Consider the following 27,534-nt stretch of genomic DNA (forward strand, 5'->3'; position numbering starts at 1 on the left):
AATGTGAAAGATGCTTGCTGCTAAATGTAATTAACTGTTCTGTCTGTGAAGTACTGGTTCAATTATTTTTTTCTCACCAGTCAACATTCTTTCCAAAATACTGCAAACACCTAATTTCATGTCACCTAAAAACTGACCAGAGCAAATAATTGAATAGGTGCAATCTGATATCTGATATACTGAAATGAATCCTTGAAATGGGTAGAATACAGAGCAATGACCTAAAGTAAACAGACTTATTAATTCTTGAGTCATCTTCTTAGACAATTTCCTTACACTGTATCTATGTGCTCACAGTTCCTGTGTGTGTTTTGGATGGTTTGGGGGCTAGAAAGATGGCACCGTGGGTAAGAATACTATCTGCTCATACCCAAGACAGGGCTTCGATTGCCAGCACTCACAAAGAACCTCATAACCCTCAGTAATTCCAGTTCCAGGGACTCTAATGCCATCTGCCATCTTCTGGCCCCAAAGGTACTGCATACACAATGGTACAGACACACCTACCTGCAAGCAAAACACTCACCATACTTGTAAGTAGATAGATAGACAGATGATAGATAGATAGATAGATAGATAGATAGATAGATAGATAGATAGATAAAAGGGGGGAGAGAGAGCGCAAGGCTGTACAAATGTTAAAGCAAACTAAAGTGAACCTACTGTTACAGAACAGAATATTGAGAACTCAGGAATTGGGGTGAGGGGTATTAGTTTTGGAATAGTTTTTAATATGAAACTTCAATCTCATTGCTATAGACTAAAACATATGCAAAACAAACAAAAAACCCAAAACCATTAATAAAAAACCCATTGTTAAGAAAGAGATAAGCACCTCTCTTCTTTATCTATGTCATTATTAAAGAATAATTCCAACTTGATTAAAAAGAAACAACTTCATGAAATTTAATATCAGAAAACAATGTGGCAATAAGTTGTAGGCATTCAAACTCCCCCTGATTTACGCATGATTACCTTTACAACTGAGAGATGTCAAGGAAGGGAAAGATGCCATGTATAAGATGCCAAAAATATAAGGTACTGCTTATATAATGGATTTCAAAAAATAATTCTCAAATAAATAAAATAAGCCAATATTTTTCTCTCCAAATGTGTCTATTTCCCACGCTTGGATACATATGGAAAAGGAAGTTAAGCCATGTTAGACCTCTGTCAGTGTGTTCATTCAGCAGGCTAAAACATATATAAGCAGCACCTAAAGGGCATGTAGATATTTTTAACAAATTTAAAATAAGAAAAAAAAAAAAAAAAAAAAACCACTAAAGATTTATTTGCAATCCGGTGAGGTTGCTCACAACCCTTAACAGCACCGGGAGCTAAGGCAAGAGGTTCCTAGGTTGTAGGATAGCCTGGGTTACAGGGTTAATCCTATCTCAAAAGAAAGTGGGGAGGTAGGGAAATGCTTGTGAATAATAACTTTCCTATAAACTAACACTCTAAGTGTCAAGTACTCTTAGGCTAATACATTTTCTTGGGAAAACATTACTTATTAAATGTCAAAGGGGCAACTTCAGCGAATCACCTCAGTTCTCATAAATACAGAATATCTGATCCAGATGTCTGCTTATACATATCTATTAGGAAAACAGTCTAGATCACTTTTGAACAAGATCAACCAAACATTTGAACAAACTATATAAACGTTTAGCTTCTGTGCTTTTGATTTGATTAAAAAGAACACAAAATGACCAGAAACTAGAAGAATTTTCTAAGTGTTGGGGGATGGGGGCACACAACCTCCCAGTGTTAGAACATTGCTCTTAACAAGCATGTTGCAGGCAGACCACCAAGACTTTATTTTTAAAAGTAGTATGCATAAACTATTCTACTTCAGATCCAAGCTAAATTTCCGTGGGGCAAATAGTGCAAGCAGAGAAGAAAACCACCATGAATTGGAGACAGTCTTTATCTCACCTACATGCACATCTAGATGGCTTTTAGAAATGGAAGAAGAAGAAAAAAAAAAGATACTAAGGCCTATAGTAAAACCCAAAGGGAAAGTGCCAACACCTCTATTACTAAACTAGAACTAGGTGTGAATTCTAGTCAGAAATGTAAGCCAAGAATAAAAGCTAACAGTACCAAAAATTAAAACAAAATAATTACACCGTGTAAAGAAGAGAAATAACAGTAAATAACAGTATGTCTCCAGCTCCCTTATTGTTACAACTTCCACACAACTCACTGCTCATTAACTCAATCCCCTCCTTCTTCCCATGGAAACAACAATCAACTTTCCACTCTTCATAAGGAAAAAAAGCCAACTTACTTTCATCTTTTTTTGTTTAACCAAGTTATAATACTACTTAAAACATTTAATTAAGCAGGGCAGTGGTGGTGCACACCTGTGATCCCAGCATTCGGGAGGCAGAGACCAGCGGATTTCTGAGTTCGAGGCCAGCCTGGTCTACAGAGTGAGTCCAGGACAGCCAGAGCTACACAGAGAAACCCTGGGGGGGGGGGGGGGGGGGGGGGGGAAGAGGATCACTAGAAAAGGAACTGCAAACGAATGTTTATATATATATATATATATATATATATATATATATATACACATATATATATGTGTGTGTGTATATGTGTATGTATATGTGTATGTATATATATATGTATGTATATATGTATATGTATATGCAAACGAATGTATATATATATTGAAGTTAAAGTCCTGCTATAAAAATAATGTAAACATTTTTAAATTTAAAAATTGCAATAAGCTAGACGGTTAAGAAAATAGGTTATTATTGTCTTTTACTTTGCTAAAAGACAAAGGACTTAATTTTACTTATCATGGTATCTACATGTTTCTGTCTATACATTGCACATGCAGGGAACCAGCCAACGGCCAGAAGAGGGCATCAGCTCTCCTAGAGTTGGCCTATAGGTAGTTGTGGCCTGCCTCTGGTTGGTGCTTGGAACTCCTCCAGACCTCAGCAAGAGCCCCAAGAGCACTTAGCTGCTGACACATATATTCAGAACCACTACCTCCTGCCCCCACAAACACACTTTTCTGCTTTCTGAGTCAGTTTTCCTATGTGATCCTCCTACTTCAGTCTCCTACACCCCAGGATAACAGATAGGAATCACCACAAATAGTTTAATAGTTGTGATGAGTTCTTTACATATTTAAATCTAATTGTCTACTGGAAAACATATTTCCTCCTAAAATGCATTTACTTAAGTTATTAAATTATTTAGTTATAACAACTTAAATTTTTCTCTTTAAAAACAGTGAGACTTGGGAAAGCAAGTGATTATCCTGCTCAAAATCTTGGGTTTGATTCCAAATCATACAAACCAAACAACCTCATAAACAAACATATAAGTATATGACAAAACCAAACCCTCAAATACATTTATAGATAGGACCAGCCTTTTTACCTTAGAGAACCAGAAACAAACAGAAGTAATCCTGGTGTCTAGACAATTCTCTTCTAACACACAGCAAGTCAAAGATTGCTGTGTTCACTCCTGTAATCTTAACTCCAGCCAAAATATTCCTGATTCACAACACAGTCCCAGCACAAATTTATTGCTAAGAAATGTTATAATCAAAATATACTGAATGCCTTTACTTCCTCATATATCTACAGTGTTACATAAAAGCAATGATTAAAAATACCTGACTATGAATGAAATTAAAAGAACAAGTTTCTTACCTGGTATGGCTGAAAGGCACTATCTTCTGTTAAGAAATCCAGTTGCTTATCTATAAGGAATTCTACTGCAGTGATAGAACTGGGTATACTATTCTCAACCAATGGTTTGAAGGTCTGTCAAAGAAAGAAAAAATTCTAATGTTTATTTTCTGGTTGTATCCTCAAAGTGTTGTACAAAGGGCACATAGCAATCTAATGGTTAGATATTGTTGTCACAATGGTATAACAGTGTTTTTATTCAAACCACAGAATACTTTTTATCCATTAAAAAGTAATTAAATACAACTATACCTAATAAGCTAAAAATTAAACTGTATTATGCTACAGACTTTTTGAAAGGAGACTACCAAGCATACATGTGCAGGTTTCTGCTTAACCCTGAGAAAAATGAAAAGACTTACCACCTTCCCCCTTTGCTCTTAACTAGAGAAGTTAGTTGAATTTTCACACTTAGATTCTAACTGAGCAGAAAGCATCTGACCTAACCCCACCCCCGCTTTGCTCTCAAAACAACTCCAGATTCAGTTCCTTCACTGCTAGCAGAGGGCAGCAGGAACATCAATGAGGAAGAGCAGTTCAGGCTCCCCACCAGCATTGTGCTGTCTCTAGCTAGCACTGTTACAAAGCAAGTCTGAGATCACATGCAGGCAGGGAGGTGGGAAAGTTGGAGGAAGGAAATAAGGGCACCCTGTTTGTTTCCTTAAATGACTATCACCACAGCCTCATGCTGAGCAGAGCCAGATTCAGTCAGAATTGAATGTATTCACTTATACTACTTACTGTTGGTTCTAAAAGCTTTAAAATGAGAAAATTCTACCATCTTAAAAATTGTCGCTTTCCTAAGAAAGAATCAAAATCTGAAAAATGCAATTAAACAACTAGGCTTCCAAACTGCATGTATGGACACCAAAAGAAACCTTCTTCATGACAAGGCAGCCTCAGTCCTATCTAGACACCAACCAAAGCTGTTGACCAGACAGTAGTATCTCCAGGATCAGTAACGCTGCTGCTGTTCCTGTTCACCCTCTCTTGTAGTTACTATGTCTTAAAAAAATACAAAATACGATGGTTAAAAAAAAAAAGTCTAGTTTGAAGGGGTTCTCAAAGAGCTAATATTCTACATTTAAATTCCTAAGCCGGGCAAAAGTGGCGCACACCTGTAATCTCAGCACTCTGGGAGACAGAGGCGGGCAGATTTCTGAGTTCGAGACCAGCCTGGTCTACAGAGTGAGTTCCAGGACGGCCTGGGCTACACAGAGAAACCCTGTCTCAGGAAGGGAAAAAAGAAAAAGGAAGAGGAAGAGCAGAGAAATTCCTAACAGGACTTAAGTGGGTTCATTAGAATCTACATTTTAAACATATTTCTACTCAATATTACAATAAATTCCTAAGCAAATAACATTTTCCTTAGTTGGAAAAAGATTGAAAAATTTACAATATGTATCTCTAGAACCATCCCCCCAAAACAAAATCTGTCTCTTGCATTTATTTTTAACATCTGTGAAAATTGAATCTAGTTACAATAACTTTGTACTATGTCCCAGCCTAGCCTTTTAAGTACTAGATGTTCAAAATACTTTGTGTGAGAAATTAATTTTCAAACAGAAGTCCCACACTAACTGGATATCTATAATTGCCTGCAACCAATATTTTCTATTTCTTGGGCCTAGATTACGAACATTATTTATAAGAGAATTTACTCGCTTAAGAGTTCGTGTTATCTGATTATATGAAATATGTTAACATGATAGCTATTAAGTTAGCTTATTTCTATAATAAAAAATTTTCATGTTATAGTTCTATTTGTTTAGCATTGGTAAATGAGAGAACACTGGCTCCTCAAGAGGACTTTCAATCAATCTTTGGACATTATCTGTTTCTTTTCCAAATACTTCAGGCCAAAGCATCAAAGCATCAAGGATCTCTCTCTCTCTCTCTCTCTCTCTCTCTCTCTCTCTCTCTCTCTCTCTCTCTCTCACACACACACACACACACACACACACACACACACACACACACACACACACACGAGTGGCTAAAGACACAATTAAATTTAGCAGAACTTGACACTAGTAAAATTAGTCTTAAGTACCTTTTTCTTACGCAAATAATACAGGTGTTTTGCATTTCCTAAGACCCAGTCATTTTATAATATCAAAAACATTCCAGTGAAGATCTTCTCAAGAGCCTCTTGTGCAAGGTGGGCCAGCTTTAGGGGTAAATTCAGCAAGTTAACATAATTTAAATTACTTTCAGTTAACTTAGAAAGGAGTTTAATTTCTAGATTTTTAGATAACATAATTCCTCAAAACTGAAGGTATTTAATTGACAGCACTTGGTAAAATCTGGCTAGTATGTGTGTAGGACAATAGAAACGCTAATTTACAAGTGACACTGTGTACAGCTCCATCTAAACCTCACAGAACACCCTCACCAACCAGACATGCTTATAGCGCCTGTTAAACATTAAGACATATTAAATACAAACCTGAAAAACAGTTAAAATAAACTATGATTTCCTGAAGTAGCAAATCAACTATGTAACCATGGTAATTTTTGTACTTACATCAACAATTAAACAGGTTCATATTAAAATGGAAACAAATGGATTTTGTAGCTTTAATAATTAATGAATCCATAGTAAACGCTTCTGTGCTGTAGGTGCACTGGAATGTATGGAAAGCAGAACTCATGCATAACTAATTCAAGACTCTAAAGACATTCAATGAGGAACTTCCTCAGCCTAAGGGGAAGCAAGCCAAGTAGAATAAGGCCCTAATCACAAAGGACTTGAATCTTTGAAACCCCAAGTGAAAGACACTAACTTAAAAATCAGTTGAAACAAAACACTTTTCCCATTTTTGTTAGGGGATTCAGAGTTCTGTTAAGGTCTTCTGTTAGTGTTAACCAAACATTAAAAATAGCCTAAAGCCAAAATAGACCTGCTGAGAGCCTATATTTCTAGAAGGGCCTACCACGCTATAGGAAGAATGCTCCAACAACTGTATCCTGTTTGGGGCTCCACGCTGAGCCACATTCCATTCACATGAGGAAGAGGCCAACAGATGAGCCCTCCCCGAAAAATATTTTTAAATAAATCATCTACAGTTCTCAAATACAACTCAGCTGCTTGGACAAAACACGTTAAAGCTCACCGTTTTGTACTTAGCAGGAAACTCATGGAGTTTATGTCTACAGTCAGGGTTTCTAACAATCTCCTGTTAACATTTAACAATTCCTCTTTCAGATTAAAAAAAAAAAAAGATTAAGCTCATTAAGTACAAAAATACAAGTCTAGATCTCAACAAAGGAAAATAATGAAACTAAAACTATCTAGGCCACATTTTGTAAGTCAAGGTTTAGCCTACAAAATTAAAAAAAAAAAAAAAAAAAGATTGGAGCTACTTGAAAGAACAAAGTCCAAATTCCCACCCAAGCAGGTCTATTGAAAACATGATACTGTTAGAAAACAAGTTGGGGGTGGGGAAGGAAATATATACCAGCACCAAAAAAAAAAAAAAAAAAAAATTAAATTAAAAAAAATAAAGGAACACAAAAACCCTCACAAAACAAATACTCCTAGTCCCTTAAAACACTGCTGTCTAACGTGAAACATAGCTGCCAAAATACTCAAAAACCATTAAGCTCTAGTTTTAAATTATTTTTTAGTGTTATAAATTATCGTCAAAACAGTAAACCTCTTTCTCAACAGTTTTAAAAATACTAAAACTAAGGCCACTGAGCCTAGAACTATAAAAGGCAATGACCTCAATTCCTAAGGCTAAGAAGCAAAACCAAATGTAATAAAGACAAAAGAAAAAGGAAGCAGAAAAATACGAACCGTACTTAGTTCTTGAGAATTTTAAAGTATCTTTAAATCTCAGCAATCGGAGTCAAGGCTTTAAAGGTCAGTAAATATCGCTGGCATTTCATTTTGTTCGTGAGTAGTATGTTTTTAATCGACCATAAATACTTCTTTAGTCTTCAAAAAACAATCACAGGCAAATGGCTTTCAAACCAAGCATTTCTGAGCTCACTTGCAGCGCCGTCATTGTATAAGAAGAAAAGCCAAGACCACAAAACGAAGCAGAAGCTGTAAGCTGCCTGTGAGCAGCGAAGGACGATGGTCTGTCTGCCCGGCTCAGCCCTGGCAGCGAGGAGGATTACAACTTGCTCTTTGTCATCAGCACTGTGGTGTTAACGACGAAGAAATCCTGCAGCTGAAGCACTACCGCATCCTCCGATCTGGGTCAGGATAATTTCTCCCGAGGTCGCTTACATAACCAGCAAGATACTCCAAATAAAGAGAACAGCCATCCATTAGCTAGAGGAAGCGTCCCAACTGTACTGTCTGCATGGAGACACACAGCAGTTGCTTCCAACCGCGCAGACACCCAAATGAGAACAAGTACTTGGCTTAGGGCACTCGAGAGAAGGGAAGAGGCGGTGCTCTGTAAACTGTAACTAATCCCCCGTCACAGGTGCTGATGGAGTCACTTCCAGCACGAGTCACATTACTGGTGATTACTCATTTGGCTGCGGCCATAGAGACTGGCTCATAATTTTAACAACAGACAAAGACAGACTAGTGGCGAGACGAAGAGCTCAAGTTTACCGTCGCCTTCGAAAAGCAAATACAAAGTTTTTGCTTTTCAGAATTAGCAAAGTAAGAAAGCAAAAAACTAAAAAAAATTGTAAATAGCAAGTTGGCAAAAAAAAAGAGTATTATACTACTTTTAAAAACTACTTTTAAAATCTCAAAGTTTTGAGATTTTAAAACTTATTTTGCTATGTAACATTATACAGTCTGAACAGATTATATTTAGAAATACACACATATATTCGTGCAATAACAATGAAAAAGAGACATTCTCAAATAGACCAAGAAGGTTTGGAAGATGAATGAAAGGAGGGTATGAAGGAAGGGAATGGAAAAGAGAAATGCTGGAATTTGAAAATCAAATATAAAAGAAAAACTTATTTTGTCCTAAAATGATTTAAAAAAAAAAAAAACCTCGAAGAAAAATAAGTTTTACTAATTGGGAAGCTGAGTGTCAGTGTTCATTCCCTTAGGTGGGAAGCACAAGGACAGGAGTTCTAGGTCATCATCAGCTACCTCCAGAGTTTAAGGAAAGCCTCAACTGAAAACCTGTCTCTCCAAAAAGACAAACCACCTATGCCCTGCCCCCAGGAAAAAGACAGGGGAAAAACTAAGCACTGGGTGTGGGGATGCAGGCCTATGATGTCTACACAGTGGGGATGCTGGGAGTTCGAGGCCAGTTTGGGCTAGCACAACAATGTCTCAAGGAAACATATAAATAGGTGTAGTGAAGTAAAACAAGATGACATAAACAAGCATCTCAGAAGCACTCTACTCAGAAAAGAAAGGAAAAGAAAAGAAAAAAGGAAAAAAAGAAAACCGGCTCCTAACTCTTAAAGAGTTCTGCTGCTCAGTCCTGAGTGGAGTGGGTGACCACGCGTGTGTGGCTACGGAGTATCTGTAATGTAGTTCACTGGAACTGAGGTGTGTGCTATCTGAACAAAATGAAAGAACTGCATGCTAAGATGTAACATAAATCCACACTGATTATAATCAATAATACCTTGGTTACACTGGCTAATATTATTATTCCTGTTTGTTGCTTCTTAATTTTTAATAAAAGTGCTAAAAGGCTTAAAATTATATGTATTTCTTTCTGGACCAAGACAGAGAGAGGCTTCTCAAGAACCCAAGGACCAGAGATACATAATATGATTTAAACACCAGATCACATCCACTCATTTTGTGAGTATAACCAAATGTTAAATCTTTATTACATAAAATAAAATGTTAGCTTCTGACAGAGGCTTCACTGTTAAGATGTACCTGAAATGTTTTCTGTCCCATGTATAAAATAACAAGAAAAAACATGCAATGAACACATGCAATAAAAGTAAGAAAGTAAAAGCATCACTGGTGTTAACTGTGAGGCTGAGACAGGGACCAACCTGTGCAATCCTGAGACCTTATCCCTAAAACCAAGAATGGGCATAGGATAAAGAGAGTGCAATAGGCACTGATTAGTCTAAGTATTGGAGTAAATATGGTTTTATTTTATAGAGCATAGGTGGTACTAAAATAAAATGCTTTATTTTATAGGTGATGGATGGTATTATATTAATGCTGTCAGTGAAGGTTAAATTACAATATACAATCCTAATAACTCATTCTTATGACGTAGGAAACATACGGAAAGGGAAAAACAGGTCATATGTTACAAAGGACTACCACGGAACATATATGGCAATCTCTTTTTAAGTCCTGAACAACACAGAGACAAATGTTGATATAGCTAAGTACATTTTATACTACATTTCTAAAATTTAAAGTATATACTAATGCAAGTCTATTATTTCACAAAACTAATCTCATAATAATACAGTATATACTCATGCTTAATTATATACGCAACAGACTTAAAATGCTGCTCAAGTACTATCAGACTTCAACAGAAGCACAGAGAACCAGAGTCTACCCAACTGCCAGTCAGTGCCCTGAGATAAAATCAAAATAACTAACACCATTACTGAGGAACCAACTATCATCTTAAACATATTTCAGACTATATCTAGGTGGAACAAAATGTCAACAGGCATCTCTAGAGAATGCCGCTAGACAACTCCTGATGCAGGAAGCTGCCGTGCTGAACCAAGGCTCCTTGATTCTCTTATTCTTTAAAATTTATCAGGAAAAGAAACTCCAATCAGACACTGATGAATGAAGGGCTAATCAATCCCCAGCATGCCCTCTGGGGTGGGATAAGAGGCCTTTTCTAGCTGCTGAACCAGGCTGGAGGAAGAGGAAGCTACTCCAGTGGGCCCAGAAATACACATCTGGCTTCCTTCCTTTTTAGCTGGTTTCCAGGTTACAAGCTGAATAAATCAACAGAGCTGAGAACTTAAACAGTGGCAGGAGCTAAAATGCCACTGTCTGGCGTTCCAAAGAAAATTTGTTCTTTCTGATAAGAAGGCTGTAAATGAAACTTTGGGTTAAATGGACATTTTGCTACATTTTAGCTTGGCCTATAAAAGTAAACCCTACACCTTTATATATATGGAAAAATAAAGTCCTGGTGATTTCTCCAACAATAAAGACCAGAAAAAACCCCAAAACAACAATCAAAACTTCTGTCAGGGTGATAATCAAGGGGATAATACTGGAGAATGAACCTCTTCTCTGTCCAATGTCCCAGCATCAAAGACTTAAAAAAAAAAAAAAAAAATTAGCAGGAAGCAGAAGCGACTGGATCTCTGTGAGCTCAAGGCCAGCCTAGTCTACATAGTGAGTTCCAAGACTCAAAACCTTTCTCAAACAATCAATCAAATCAATCAATCAATCGATCAATCAATCAATCAAATGAATGAACTAATAAATTTAAAAACCACCAAAGACATATTAATAGGAAAAAATAAGTGAACAATCATATCTAAAAAGAAGCTCAACTAGATATGGTCTTAGATTCTAATGAGTATTTTTCAGTGTAGCATGTTTCTATATCTATGAAAATATATAGGCACAAAATTTCTGTATCATAACTACCCAAAGGAATATTTTATTACTCAATGTATACAAATCCTGCACAGAGTGCAAAGATGGTAGAATATTGCTTTATGCCTTTAGACTGGGTTCTACATGTGCTTCTAGAGGAAACAGACTCATCTTCTCACTCCCTCAAGGGATCCTGAACTTAGGTCTCTATAACCCATGCAAATGGTAAGTAGGCACAGTCGTTCCCTGTAATCTAGCTCTGATGTTGGAGGTGGATTCTTAGAGCAAGTAGTCTATAGCCATATTGGCAAGCTCTGGGTTTGAATAAAATCCTGACTTGAAGGATAAGGCAGAAAAGCAATCAAGGAAAAAGACTCCCCACATCAACCCAGACCTCTACAAACACATACACACACAAGTGAATATACACAGAGAGATTTAACAAAACAAACCAAGCAGAAACCCTCAACTCGCCAGTAAGTAGTAGTAGTAGCACCCTCACTCAAACAATCTATGTGAGCTGTCCTATGTGCTTGGTTCTGATGATAAGAAGATAAATTAGGGGGCTAGAGAGATGGCTCAGTGATTAGGAACAATGGCTGCTCTTTCAGAGGTCCTGAATTCAATTACCACCAACCACAAGGTGACTCAGAAACAACTACAATGGGATCTGATGCCCTCTTCTGTCATACAGATGTGTAGGAAGATAGAAGTCATTTATATAAATAAATAAATCATTTTTAAAAGATAAATAAAACAAAAGCTTTTTTCCTATTATAATTCATGGCTTTTTCAGAAGACATAGACCTCTGTAACTTAAATAAAGAATAGTAACTTAGAAATTACCTTGGAGAATTAGTATCCCTTCTCTCATCTCATTATGGCCTTGAAAACAGCCATACTCTATCCAGTACCCAGGCCCATTTTGTAATTTTGCAGGTATCTTGTCAAAGGTTTACACTAATGAGTTTTGATATTCTTTCTATAATACAGCTAAATTTGTAATTTTAAAAAAATCTTTTTCTCCTAGACCTTTGTTTCTCTTTAAGAAGAAAACCTTACAGACTTTATACTGAACTCAGTCTCCAGCCCTCCTCAGGCCTTCTGAATACTAGGAAGACACATACTGAAACTTTTGAGTCACTGAGGAGTTTCTAACTTCAGACTTCTCTCTTTCAGAATTACCCTTATTAGAATTACCTCTTGCCTCCTAATACTGAAGCTTTACTCAATTTCCTTTCTCTACAACTTTGCAGGCTGCGGCAGTAATGCCATTAAAGCCGGGATTCTGGAGGGTGCAGAGAGATTTTTACATTGTAAGACAACATGAAATAAGTATATTGTTTTCATGATTGCAGGCATGGGGTGGCAGAGAACAAAGTATTCTGCCATCTGTTGTATTAAACTTTAACCTTTGAACTTTAAATAGAGGAATGTGAAACTAAGATACTGCTGGAGACCTGACTTTAACCAATTTTTTTTTATCAACACATCCTGCAAAAGGCAAGTCAATTCACTATAGGTTGGCTGCTATTCTACAGATATAGGCTACCAGCAATGTTTACCCGGGATGTGCATCCTTATAACAATGTTCAAGCTCATAGATAATAAGGGATGCCTATAAACATCCCCAGTACCTGGGAGGCTGCGACAGCAGGGCGTAGGACCACTAAATTCATACATACTACATTCCAGGCTGGACTGGACTACAGTGACTATCTGTTTCAAAAAAAAAAAACTGAATTACAAAAAACTGGAACAACAACCCCTAAATGACCCAAGAAAAGCTCGAGGACAGGAAGGTGCACCCAGCACATGGGGGGCAGAGGCAGGCGATCTGTAAGAGTCAGAAAGTAACCTGATGTACATATCCAGTTCCACACCAGCTGACACTACAGTTAGACCCTGTCAAGAAGAAAACCTTAGTCTTTATATTTCATATTTCTAGTTATCTGAGGATAGGGTCAGAGAATCTTTTATTTCCAAAAAATCATGTGGAAGCGTCTTATAGCATCTAAAAAATAGGAAGCAAATGCACATATGTGGAGGAGACAGATTTAAAGTCACTAATAAGCAAAGGCAGAAGAGTGTGGGAAAGCAGAGCAGGCGAATCTTCTGAATTTAAAGGCAGCCTGGTCCACATAGTGAGCTGTAGGCCATCCAGGGCTATACGGAAAGAGCCCATCTCAAAGGGCAAAGAGAAAAAGGGATCTAGAGATACTTTTCATGCAGATGGGAATCATTTATAAAATATTTTTAAGATTCTAATATTTTCTTTCTCAAATTGGCTTAATGCTTTAAGAGTACAAATAACACAACTACATCATACTTTCAAAAGCACTGCTACTACAAAAGAGTGTTGCTGCGTGTTCATATATTATTCACAAAATAGCAAAATCCTATTTTAAAACGTATGATGCTAAATAAAAGCTGTTTTACTAACAAAACTACATGGAAAGCTTGTAGACACAAACACATATGGAAAGCTTAAAGAGACACAAGCACATATGCAAAGCAGAATATTAAAGTTATCAACAATTGTAATAATTATATGAGAATAAGGTGCCTGGCTTCCAAAGCAGTTTCAGGAAATTAAAAAATTTAGTGTAAAAACTAAAGATATCATCTGAGTGTCCACTGAGCATTTTACACACACACACACACACACACACACACACACACACACACACACACACGTTGCTATACTTCTTATATTAGACCCCAAAACATAAGTGTTACTTCCGTCTCAGTCTCTCTTTCCATCTGCCCCATTTGCTAAGGTTGGGGTTCAACCCATGACCTTAAGCTTACAGGGCAAGAAATAAACATTTTTCTACAGTAAAGCAAAAAAAGTTAATTAGAAGCAATTCTGCATGCAGTTCAACTGTGTCAGCTGGGTCAACTGTAAAAACTGCCTGTGTATTTTTTTGCTCTGCCACTTCTATTTCCTTTGCCAAAATGACACTTTCTTTACCTTCACACAATTTTAGGAGGACAATTAGACTGAGTTTGTTGTGTTTCGTTCTATTTATCACTGTTAATAGTTGATAAGAATTGTGAAAGAGCCACTCTTCTGCCAGAACTTGATGCCGAAAGTATACCGTTAGCCAAAGCCAAGAACAGTCATTAAAAAAAAAAAAGTCCTCCTGACCATAGCAAAGAACTATTAATAGTTAAAAATGCAAATTCCTGGGCATGCATCAAGCTTACAGTCACAACACCTCTGACAGTGAGGCATAGACACCTACACTTTTAACAAATTCTTGGACACTTCTAACATTAGCATATTTGACAACTCCAACCCTTTTGAGAATTTGATAAAAAAAACTATGGCTTTCCCCAGAAATATACAACAGTTAATATTTTGAGTCACAATTTGAGTTGAATTCCAAGATTATCTGGAGCACCTTCAAATACTGAATTTTTCTGAGCCTTTCCACAACTTGCAGTGAGTATGTGGAACCCAATAATTCTTATCTTTAAAATGTTCTGTGGCTGTATTTGAGTCTTGGTTTGCTTTGGAAAGCATTGCCTCAGAAGGTTCAACAGGGTGCAAAAGGCTCAACAGGGTACAGAATTGTTACCACTAACATCTTTAACTACCTCCATACCCATTTAATATCAGATTAATTACTTATTTAAAAATACCTAAATTTTGTAACTTTTACTAGTTAAGAGTTGGCTCTCATGCTGGGCAGTGAGGGTGAATGCCTTTAATCCCAGGACTCAGGAGGGAGAGGCATGGAGATGGATCTCTCTGAGTTCCTGGTCTAAAGAGTTCTAGGAAGGTCAATGTACACTGAGAAACCCTGTCTTGAGAAACAAAAACAAAAAACAAACCAACAACAAAAACACTTGTCCCAGAGTGAGTACATCTCTCAGACCAGAATTTAAGAATTCTTTTGGCAGATAATGCTTGCTTAAGAAACCACCAAAATCTTTAAATACCTTATCAATAAGCATGCATACATTAGAAAGCCATTTTTCAATGCGTGAAGCTGTGACTCATAAAGTGGACCTTTAACAAGTGTGAAAATCCTAAGGCAAAAGAGAAAACCAGACACCAGGCAGAAAGATGCCTTCTCACAGATGTCCCTCTGTGGGAAATACTAACAAGCAGAAACAGGTAGGCTGTGGGAAAAAGGCAATGCTTCTTCCCCAAATTACATGGCAAGAGAAGACCTAACATGAACACAGAGGTAATTTCCTCTTGAAGCTTAAAACAGATGAGGACTTAATCATCACTGATCCCTATTTCTATGCATCTGAAGTGGAACAAAGAGGAAGTTCTTCAAAAAAAGACTTGAAGAGCCAGAAGTGTAGTTAATCATTCAAGAAAAGACTTTCAAGGCTGATTTAAACTGCCTGTGAAGCTGCAAAAAAATTTCTCAGGTCACATGAACTATGAACCCGGAATGAGCTGGCTCAAGATCGTGGTCAAAGGAGACAGAGCCCTAAAACTACAATGCTAGCATTATATCATATTACCAACTACAGCACATTTTTCATCTGTATTAAGATACAATCAGTAACAATTTTACAAAATGGCTCAATGGTTAAGAGCACTGACTGCTCTTCCAAAGGTCCTGAGTTCAATTCCCAGCAATCACCTGGTGGCTCTCGACCATATGGAATGGGATCCAATGCCCTCTTCTGCTGTGTCTGAAAACAATTACAGTGTACTCAAATGAATAAAATCTTAAAAAAAAAAATATTCAGCACCCACATGGAGGCTCACAACTGTCTATAACTGTAGTGCAAGAACCCAATGTCTTCCTTCTGGTGTGCAAACATATTTGTACATAAAATATATAAATTTTTAAAAGATAAATTTTACAAACTGAAGGTGTATGACATTATAGCTTCCCATATTGTACAGTGACTGCCACAACCAGGTTGTTTAACCCATCAACCACCTTATCTGGCTACTTTTGTGTATGGTGAGATAAATTTAAATATACTTCTTTTAGCAAATTTAAAAAATGCATTGTTAATTATGGTCACTGGATTGTACAGGAGATCCTCACAATGTACTCAAATTAACTGAAAGTCTAAACCTTTTGACTAAGATCAGTCAACTCCTAATCCCTAGCAATTACCATTCTAAACTGCTTGCTGTTGTTGAATTTGTGTGTGTGTGTGTGTGTGTGTGTGTGTGTGTGTGTGCCGTGAGGGTGAATGCCCCGTGTGTGCAGGTACCCAGTGAGGCCCGAGATTGACTCCCTTGAGTTGGAGTTCCTGGAGTGCTGAGAACTGGACATAGGCCCTTGGCAAGGGCAGGAGGAGTTCAAAACTGCAGGCCCAGCTCTCGAGCCCTATGCTGTGTTTCTTTGAGTTCAATGTTTTTTGGGTCCACATAAGCAAAATAATAAGTATTTATCTTTTCTATGTAAGGCTTTATACATTTCACAACATTCAAAGTTTATACAGAATGTATTTTGCTTTCACATTGTTATAAGGAGAAGTAGACCAAGTCATCTTAACTTGAGCACTATCTCAAACTCCTCCTGTAGAATTAACTTTAGCATTAGCAACCCTCAAGCGTCCTGTTTAACCCAGGAGACTATTGCTTATGAGTGGGGTGATGCACGCTTACGTGTACCCACCCCACAGGCTCACCTTAGTACACAAGGTGGTCAGACCTGTTAGGCAGCTTCAGATGCACAAAGGAGTAGGACGTTTAATTTTCAGTCAGCAAATACTAACTGAAACATCTACAGTTTGTTAAGCACTGGCACAAATATTAAAACTTGATGCAAAGATGAAGCTAACTGGAAGTTCTGTAAAAGACAAACTGGCCTGGTATAAACTACTAACCCTCCACTCCACACTAGGCACTGTGCCTTCTGACTTGCATATGCTAGGCAACAGCTCGACCACGAACTACAGTCTCAGGCTGGTGTAGTGTTAAAGGTATGTTTCAATCATGTGAAATAACATGACAGTATATTGAAATCATTTTAAATTAAAATAAAACTTCATTATAGAGCCCAGGATACCAGCATACAAACAATGATCTGCACAATAAAAATCCATCTATCTACGCAACCCTTTTCTGAAAGGTTGAAAGAAGTAGGAATGTTTAGCCTAAGGCTTTCCTATGCTATTTTACACCAGATTTAAAAACAAACAAACCAAGAAACTCTTTAAGGAATTGAGAGATGTCACAATCTATATGGGTCTAACAGGAGGCCTCAAATTTAGTTCCCAGCACTCAGTTCAGGTGACTTATAAATGCCTTTAACTCTAGTGTCAGAGGTTCTGACTCCCTCTTCTGGTATTCTTGGACACAAGCTCCAGATCCAGGGAAGCTTCTCCTTCCCTCCTCCCACCCCCTCGCTAGTTCACTCACTCAAGAAACATACAGGATCTGCTAGATCAGTGGTTCTCATCCTTCCTTGTGCTGTGCCCCTTTAATACATTTCCTCATGTTGTAGTGACCACCCAACCATAAAATATTTTTATACCTACTTTAAAAACTGTAAATTTGCTACTGTTGTGAATCATAATGCAAATATCTGATATGTAGACGATCGTAGGTTACCCCTTGTGAAAGGGTCACTCACCCCAACGAGGTTGTGACCCACAGATGAGAACCACTGTGCTAGATGGTACACAAGATAAAGGTGCTTGCCACCAAGCCAGCTAACCAGTATTCAATGCCCAGAAGCCACATGATAGGACACAATACACTATTGTTGAATTGCCCTCTGAATTCAACATGGACATCAAGACACACAAATGACAACATGCATGCATGCAAAGACGAACAAATTTTTAAAAAGGGCTGTCTTAAATTACAGAAACCCACTGTAATTATGTGCAAGCATTTTTTATTAATAGTTCAGTTTTCCTTTTCAAAAGGTTATTAAAAATAGCTTCCATCAGATTTTAAAGCTTCTTCACTCAAAAAGACTCAGTCAATAATTCCTGGAAAATAAGCTATCATCAATATATGCAAGATGACAAAGTGTTACTATTAGATTTGTTACTTTTGTTGCCTATAAATAAGATGCCCCTCTTAAATAATTTTTCAAGAAGAAAAGCCAAGCAAAGATATTTGCTGATATAAGAGACAGAAGAGTAAAAAGGCTTGGTGGGTAAGGAAGTGGCATTAAGATTCGGGGTATGACTCTCCACACAGGGAGTTGTGGCCAGCCTGGGCAAATTGACATCTAGTTTCAAAAGAGATGGGAGGATGAGGATAAAAGAACACAGCCCAAGTCATCAGAGTAAGACTGGAGAGATGGCCCAGACTTAAGACCACTGGCTGCTGACTAGAGTAAGAGTAATTCTCAGGACCCAACAACTGTAATTCTAGTTCCAAGGGATCTGATGCCCTCTTCTGGCCTCAGAGGGTACCAGGCACTTACATGCTACACAGACATACATGTAAACCCACCCACATGCAAAACATCTTCTTAAATGTTTAAATCCAAAGTTTTTTTTTTAAGGTATTAAAGAAAACATCAACCATGCTTAGTGGGACACACCTTTAATCCCAGCACTCTGTAGGGAGAGGCAGGAAGAATTCTTGAATTTGTGGCCAGCCTGTTCTACAGAGAGGTCCAGGACAACCAGGGCTACACAGAGAAACTCAGGGGATGGGGGAGTGAGGGACGAGGAGTGTGGAGGACAGCAGACTCCACAGGGTTTCTCTCTGTAGCCTCAGCTGTCTTGGAACTGATTGTATAGACCAGGCTGACCTCAAACTTAAGAAATCTGCCTGTCTCTGCCTCCACATATGCTTTGTTTATAGAGATTTTTAACTCAGAAAACAAGTTTTCAATATTTCTGCCAATAAATATTAAAGGGTAATTTTTTCCTTTCTGCTAGAGAGCAATTGTACAGTAAATAAAGAGCTCTAAACATATTTCTATTTTATGTGCATGTGTGTTTTGCCTGTATCACAAGTGTGCCCAGTACTCTTGGAGGTCAAAAAAAAAAAGGTATCAGGCCTCCTGAAACTTGAGAAATGCTCAGCAAGCTCTTCATTTTTAGTTGTCATCAGCTCTTAGAATAGTTTTTAAGTCGATACCAACATTTAAAGAGTTGCCAAGTGTTTCCTGCCTGTACAGGTTAAAGCCCCACCTCCCATCATCAGCACCTAGCCTGTGGTAAAGAGGTGCACTGTAGGATAAGATAATGAAGGGCTCACAACAGTGCCTGAGCCTTCCTTGCACTGTTTGCTGGAGCTGCCTTCTTGGTATGTATGTAGGATATCCTTTTTTTTTTTTAACTTGCAATTCTTTATGGTACACATCATTTTCTTACATGTTTATATGTATATCTTCCTTGGCAAAGTATCTATTCACATCTTTTACCCACTTTTAATCAATGTGTTCATTACTGTAAAGTTTAAAAGATCTTTGTATAAAGTAACAGTCTTCTACAAGATGTAAACTGTAAATATTTTCTCAAAGTCTGTGGCTTGTTATCTCCATAGGCTCATTTCACTCTGAATACATTTTAAATTGGCATAAAATTCCAGTATTTGGATTTAGATGTTTAGCATAGAGACCTTTTGCACATGGAAGGGATCATTGCAATAGCTTAATTTTCCATACAACACTAGTAAACAGTAACTCAAAGATTTAAAAACCATAACTAGTCAAGTTTAGATCTATAGCATTTCATTTTTTTAATAATGTAAAGTGTTGTTAAAGTATATTCTTTGATAGGAAAATCTGTCCTTAAATATCATGGTGGCTTTCCTCCTCAATGCTCAGCTAATTCCAATACACTGAAGCATAATGGCTGGAAATACTGGCTATGGTCAGAAGACTGGCACATTTAGGTCTCTTTCCCCTTAGATCACTGTACCAACATAATGTATTGCGATCTTTTTTCCTTTCTTTTTGTGAATGACTTTGAACTCATCTTTCTGACACTCTTTTCCCAGTGACAGGATTACAGGGAGATGTCATTATGGATGCTTTTCTTTGGATTTTCAATTACTACACGAAATTATTTTCTGCTATAGCCATTAAAATTTGTTTAGATTTTTAATAAACCACAGTAAAACAAATGTTATTTGTACACGTACCTCTACAAAAAAATCTGGGCTGTAAGAAGATACATCTCTTAATATTCTCCATATTTGTCATAATGTCTAAGAAATACTATCATTAAATATTTGTAAAACAGTTCAAAAGTTAAAGGTTGTCAAGGAAAAATGCCCTTGACTAGACCCTAGGAAATAACATGCTATTAAAGAATGAAATAATTTAAACAACACCATAGCAATATACAAATTAACATGACATACAACTGGACAACAGAAACTGAAGAGGCATTTCTCCAAGACACAGAAATGCACAACTGCATGAAAGCAGTGCACTTCCTTATTTACCTTCAGAGAAATGCAGAACACTGGGTTGGGTGTGGTGTCTTGCCCCTGTGAGTCCAGCAAAGGGAGGTAGAGCAGCCTTGCATGGCCATTCTAGGCTATGCAGATGAGGTGTTCTTGCTGTCCAGGAATTATGTAAACCAAGCTACAACTCACCAAGGTAGCCAGTCTTTAGTGCCATATCTGGCTACATAAATTTGAGGCTGGCCTAGATTACATGATATTGTCTCAAAAAAAGAAGTGTGTTTTTAAAAAAAAGTGGGGGGGGGGAGGGGAAGAAACAACTGATCTCCTGACTCAGGAAGAAACAAGAAGAGGGCAAACTGGGGAGCTTCTCCAGCAGAAGCAGGTTAGTTTGTATTTGAATTCAAATACTTAACATTGGAGGTAAGACTCCAATTCAAGTGCAGCTGAGGTTACATAGCAAGAACCTATCTCAAAACATCAAGCCAAACAAACAAATATTAAAATAGGAATACAAAATACTAAGTGAGGTTATTGGAAGGGGAAAAAAGAATGGTAACACATGATTGACCCAAATGCAAATCAGTACAGCGATAAGAAAAGCAGTATAAAGTTTATGATCACTGAGAGTTAAACAAGTCAGGCACAGGAAAAGAAGTACTAAAAGTGGTACTTCTGCATAGTTTCAACCTGATATGCATCTTGAAAAGTTAAAAAGTTAACAGAAGTTAAGAAAAATGGTGGTTATAGGAATCTGGCAGACTATGGAAAAGTTTATAAAAAGTTAGGATGACCATGCTATGGCACAAGAACGTGACTACGGATGATGAGAATGCCATGTTATTTTCATTTTGGTTTTGTGTTTGTTGCTTTTTCCAAGTTGGGTTTCTCTGTGTAGCCCTGGCTGTCATGGAACTTGCTCTGTAGACCAGGCTGGCCTCACAGTCAGAGATCTGAGATTGCCCTGCCTCTGCCTCCCGAATGCTGGGAGTAAAGACTTATGCCATGACACCCAGCTGTGACGTTCTCACCTCATGAACTAGGACTACTATGACTGGAACACTACAGTGTACAGAACACTACAGGGTCTCATAGACACACCTAATATCACATACCACGTTGCCAGAAGCATTTACAGGGCTGGTACCACAATAAAGTATAATGAGCTTCATTATCCTGAATTCAGTCTTGCTCTCATTTTTGAGTCTCGCTGAAAAACCAGTTGATTAGAGGTACCTCAAAATATAGAAATTTGATTCTCACAACATTTGTGACTAAGTTCCTTACAAACATGCAACAGTATTAAGCATTAAAGAGTCAAAATTTTAATGGTATTAAATTTTAGTTCTAAACAAGAGGAAAATTTTTAATATTTATGGAAGAAACACTTGGATAATCATTTCTCATTACTATTCACAACAGTTATGCTTTGTATTTTGTAAAGTGATCTCAAACACAAGATTATCAAATACTAAGCTATTTCCCTGAGAAGAAACAAAAGTAATTTCCTTTAAATTTGTTGTCACAAATTCCTTGCTAAACAACCACCATATACCATTTGTACGTATCTCCTTATATGAAACTTTGTATTTGTGTTGGTGAGAGGTAAGGGGTACTGAGACAGAGTCTCCATATGTAGCCTTGGCTGGCCTGAAAGTGAGACAGCTGCTGCTTCCTCCAAAGCTGAGATTAAAGACATGTACTACCATACTCAGGCAAATTCCTATTTTATTTCATTTCATTTTGAGACAGTTTTCAATATGGCCTTGAATTCATTATATAGCTGAGGATGCTCATGACCCTCTGATCCCCCCACCTCCACCTTCTAGGTGCTGGAATTACAGACAAGCACCACCATATTAACTTATGTGGTACTGGTGATAGAACCCAGAGCCTTGTGCATTCTAGGTAAGTATTCTACTAAATGAACACCAATTCTACCTTTTTTTTCACCCTTCTTGATAATATCTTATTTAACAGTTCTGTAGGCTCATTGACATTTTAAGGATAAAAAACAGCAGAGTAACTCTCCCAACTGCAACTTAATAAGACATTTAATTTCCTCCAAAGGTGTTACCTTTGAAGTACTTTTTAAATTAAAAATTATAGACCAACAGCCTATGGTTACATCCTCCTACATGGTCCCGATACCCCCTGCAAAAAAAGCTCAACAGAATCTGTGCCCGAGTCTATGTGCTGTGTGCACTCCCGTGCATGAACTGTTATGCACCCTGACGGAGGCCAGGGTGTGTGTGTGTGTGTGTGTGTGTCTGTGTGGTGTGTGTGTGTGTGTGGGGGGGGGGGGGTCCTTCTCTATTGCTCTCCTCCTTGCTGTTGAAGAACAGGTCCTGCACTGAACTCAAGCCTATCCTTTTAGCGCGACTGGTTAGCCAGTGAGCTCTAGGGCCTACTTGTCTCTACTTCCCAACACTGGAGTCATCCATCACCTTATCATTCTCTATAGGTATTATGTGCAATACTAATTTATGATCTTAAGGGTGAGGATATAGCTCACAGTAGTGCACCTACCTAGGCAGTGAACAAAACTGTTAGACAAGACACATTTTGAATGGTCAGGACTCACTTTCAAAATGTGTTTAAAAAATTGAACCCTTGACAAGCAGTGGTAGCACATGTCTTTAGTCCCAGGACTTTTACATCTCAATCCTGTATCAAAACAAAAACAAAAAAATAAAAAATAAAAATTTGGACTTCTATGTACCTAATATTTGAAAATAATATTCCTATAGATTTACTTGCAATGAGTTATCCTAGAACTTGTAGACTACAACACTGTGCTTGAAATCTGCTGCCTGCTTCAACATTCACAAGCTAGAACTATGGGCAGGCAAAGCACAAATAAAATGTTTTCTTGTGGTGCTAAACTGAGCCCCCCCACCCCCCCCAAAAAGATTCCGTGAATTTCCAGCTTTTGAACATATTTAAAATGTGAAGTTAGCTACTGCAGTTGCAACTGTCAAGAAGTCAAACAAAATAATTCATACTGCATATCAAAAGCCACTGGTAACAGAAGTTTGAACATAAGGCTGTCTCTGTTTTTCAGACTGAGAGAATGAGAATTTAAGATTCACAGCCAAGCTTGAACAAAAGAAAGAGGAGAGGGGAAGAAAGGGGAGGGAAGGGGAAAGGAAAGGAGGGAAGGAGAGAGGGACAGGAGGAGAGGAGAGAAACAAGTTGACTAAGCTCAAAATATGAATGTTCTCAAAAAGAAATAAAAATAGTGTATTTAAATTAAACATTCTAGTAAACTTTTTTCTAGGTTGGCGCAGACGTACTAAATGTCAAGTTCTCTTGTCTAAGATGTAAAATCATCTTATTGGTATCATTTGCTACAACAGGAATACCAACTATGGTATTGGGCTCTACAGTAAGAGTAGGTAGAGCCTGGAGTGGGTGGGAAAGAACCACAGATCATAGATAACGATTCCTAAGTACCTTTGATCTGCTTAACAACAACAAAACCAAAAACCGCATGCATGATTTGGGCATATATTTACAGCCAAACTTAAAAATATAGAAATGTTTATATTTCTTTAGCTTTATCTGCACAGCATATAAAAGTGCTTATCAAGAATCTTTCAAGTTGGGCAGTGGTAGCACACGCCTTTAATCCCAGCACTTGGGAGGCAGAGGCAGGCAGATTTCTGAGTTCGAGGCCAACCTGGTCTACAGAGTGAGATCCAGTACAGCCAGGGCTATACAGAGAAACCCTGTCTCCAAAAAACCAAATCCAAAAACCAAAAAAACCAAAAACATGTATGGAGGTCAGAAGACAACTCAGGGACTCACCCCCTGGACACCTATCTCTCTTTGTATTTTAGACACAGGGTTTCTCTGTATAGCCCTGGCAGTCCTAGAACTTGCTCTGTAGAGCAGGCTGACCTCAAATTCATAGAGATCCACCTGCATTTGCCTCCCAGCTGCTGGGATTAAAGATGTGCATCACCAGTACTACCACCTGGCATATACACATATATTTTTTAAGAGAAATTTTTGTCTTCATCTTTTTGTAAAGCTACGGATTGTGATACATTTTTATACGAGCATATTGTGTGGATTAAATTTTATCAGCTCCTTTTTTCTTTTCTTTTTTCTTTAAAGATTTATTTATTTTATGTATATGAGTCCACTGTCCCTGTCTTCAGACATACTAGAAGAGGGCATTGAATCCCATTACAGATGGTTGTGAGGCACCATGTGGTTACTGGGACTGAACTCGGGACCTCTGGAAGAGGAGTTGGTGCTCTTAAATGCTGGGCCATCTCTCCAGCCCTCATGCTAATTCCTTAATCTAGTAAAGCCTAAAACTCACTGAATAGCAAAAAAAAAAAAAAAAAAAAAAAAAAAAAATCCAGATCCTCTTTCTAATCCTCCAACTTCCATCTCTTGAGTGCTGGGACTTTGCTGAATTTAATTTAATGCTGCTGGAATACAAAGCAAAATAAAGGTTCCCTGCAAGCAGTGTAACTGAGCTTGGAGGGCTCCCCAGGAGGGCTTTATAAAAGTAATTTAACTGAGCTCAGTAGAGTGAGGCCTAAATCCAGTATGTCTGACAACCATCTTCAAGAAGGGGAATGGTCTATAACAAACCTTATCCTACTATGGCCCCCAGAAGGAACTAACCCAACAAGCATGATTTTAGACTTGAAGAAAAATAACTTTCTGTTGTCTAGGCCACTAATTCTGGGGCCTTAACTTTTTTTTTTTGAAGTGATGTTACTGAAGTTATGTGTCTGAGTGTTTTACCTGCAAGCATGTATATATGTATGTCATATACATATATAGCACCTGCAAAGGGCAGAGAGTTACAGATGGTTGTGAGCCACCACGTAAGTACTAAGAATTGAACATGGGTCCTCTTTAAGAACAGTGGGGCTCGAGCGATGGCTTAACAACAACAAAACCAAAGATGGCTCAGGGGTTAAGAACACTGCCCACCCCCACCCACCCCAAGGTCCTGAGTTCAGTTCCCAGCAACCACATGGTGGCTCACAACCACCTGTCATGAGAATCTGATGCCCTCTTCTGGTGTGTCTGAAAACAGTGACAGTGTACTCACATATGTAAAATAAATAAATAAACCTTAAAAAGAACAACAATGACAACAAACAGTGTTCTTAACCAACAAGCCACTTTTCCAGCCCCAAGTCAGAATTTCTTAAATAGTTGGTTACAACTCTATTTGGGGAGGGGAGTACCTAACACTGAGTTCTTGGAACATACTGGTGCAGAAGGTTTATGAATATGCAAACAATTTTTTTTAATTTTTTTAAAGAATGTGTTAAGTCTGAGGTGCTTCTGGCAGCATACACCCATGCTGCACTGTGTAACAAACACACACACTTCCGCACATTGCATGCAGTTATCACATACTACCACCAACTCTCTGGAATGCCCTGGCTCGGGTCTGAGTATGGACTACATTGTTATGTTATGGACTACAGTGCTTTTCTTCCATATGTGAGGTGTTTTGGTGTTACTGATGGCAAACACTATTTCCCTACTGTCCTTCAAAGTATATCAAACTCTAAAATCTTTGGATTATGGTCATTATTAGGCATCACTTTAAAAACTGCTGTTTGAGTGTCTGTTTGGCTTGAGGCTTAGGTCAGAATTTGCAGCAATGTTTGAAATGGCCCTAAATGTATTTCTTCCACCTTGTATAGATCCTGTGTCTGTTCAAGAGTGACTCTCCCAGTCCTGACATCAAAGTGTTAGTCACAAAGATAGAGTTAAAGATACTCTATGCCCTGCAGTATCAAATATTAAGCCCATATTTTAATGGTAATGTAAATATTAACATTTATCGTAACTATATAACATACTCACTCCTCTTTGATAAAATGTTAAAATTGTTTCAATGAAAATATTTATGCATTATTATCATCACTAAATGTTTTATTTATAAGCCTAAGTGACTTAGGATCAGGTCAGAATTTCTTACCATCCAATCTATGTTAATTTCAGACACAGAAGAATCAAAATTACATACAAAAGGATTAGTGAAACTGAGTGACCTATATAGAAAAAGATATAAACACTGAATGAACCAGATAGTTATTACGGAAGTGTGTCATCTGCCAGCAATATCTCAGACAGTTCTTACTATCAAAATTCACACTTAACAATTTTTAGCCTCTACTACACAGGATATTTACATAGATGATTATACTGTAGAAGGGAAAAGGATTTAAATGAAACTTTGCTTCTTTTTATCTTTAATTTTCTAACATAGACTAAGGCTATAATATTAAGTCTTTCGTCCCTACAGTGATGCAGTTTCAGGTGGTGAATATTGCATGTGGGCTGTGTTTAACCAGAGAGTAGACAGCAAGGATTGCAGCAAGGTAGCTGAAATGTAGACTGGAAGCACCACAGGCACTCATGTGGTCTCCAGGAACAGTGACGAAGAGAAAGCAGCTTCAGCACAGATGATGTGTGAAAGGCGTTAGGTGTTTCAATAGTAAGTCCTCAGGAAATGTCGTGTGTCACATGTAGCTGGCTGTATGAAAAGGCAGAGACAAAGTGAGACTAAGTGACAGAGTCTCTACCAACATATACAAGATGGGTTCAATCTCCAGCACCACACTGAAGTGCATGTGATACACTAATCTTAGACTAATTGCTGGGTCATGATAGCTTCTTCAGTTTGATATTCAAAATTTTGACTAGTTATGTGTGAGAGGCTGTCTTAATCAGTTAATCAGGGTTTCTATTTCTGCACAAAAATCATGACCAAGAAAGCAAGTTGTGGAAGAAAGGGTTTATTCAGCTTACATTTCCACACAGCTGTTCATCAAAGGAAGTCAGGACTGGAACTCAAGCAGGTCAGGAAGCAGGAGCTGATGCAGAGGCCATGGAGGGATGTTTCTTACTGGCTTGCTCAGCCTGCTCTCTTATAGAACCCAAGACTACCAGCCCAGGGATGATACCACCCACAAAGGGCCCTCCCCTCTTGATCACCAACTGAGAAAATGTCCTACAGCTGGATC

At 37.9% G+C, this 27,534-nt stretch overlaps 1 protein-coding gene across 5 annotated transcripts in view; it reads right to left on the reverse strand.

The window, feature by feature from the left end:
* The window catches only part of Jmjd1c (jumonji domain containing 1C), a 168,136-nt gene that overhangs the window by 66,838 nt on the left and 73,764 nt on the right, over window positions 1-27,534 (reverse strand). For all 5 annotated transcript variants that reach the window (XM_052163908.1, XM_052163909.1, XM_052163906.1 and 2 more), the window contains exon 3: window positions 3,681-3,794. Coding sequence is in view for 3 of the 5 variants with exons in the window: in XM_052163906.1 (XP_052019866.1) it covers window positions 3,681-3,794 (114 nt within the window). In the remaining 2 variants the exon portion in view is untranslated. The remainder of the gene's footprint in view (window positions 1-3,680; window positions 3,795-27,534) is intronic.

The sequence above is a fragment of the Apodemus sylvaticus genome, chromosome 19 (genome assembly GCF_947179515.1).
Source record: "Apodemus sylvaticus chromosome 19, mApoSyl1.1, whole genome shotgun sequence".
NCBI classification, from domain to species: Eukaryota; Metazoa; Chordata; class Mammalia; order Rodentia; family Muridae; genus Apodemus; species Apodemus sylvaticus.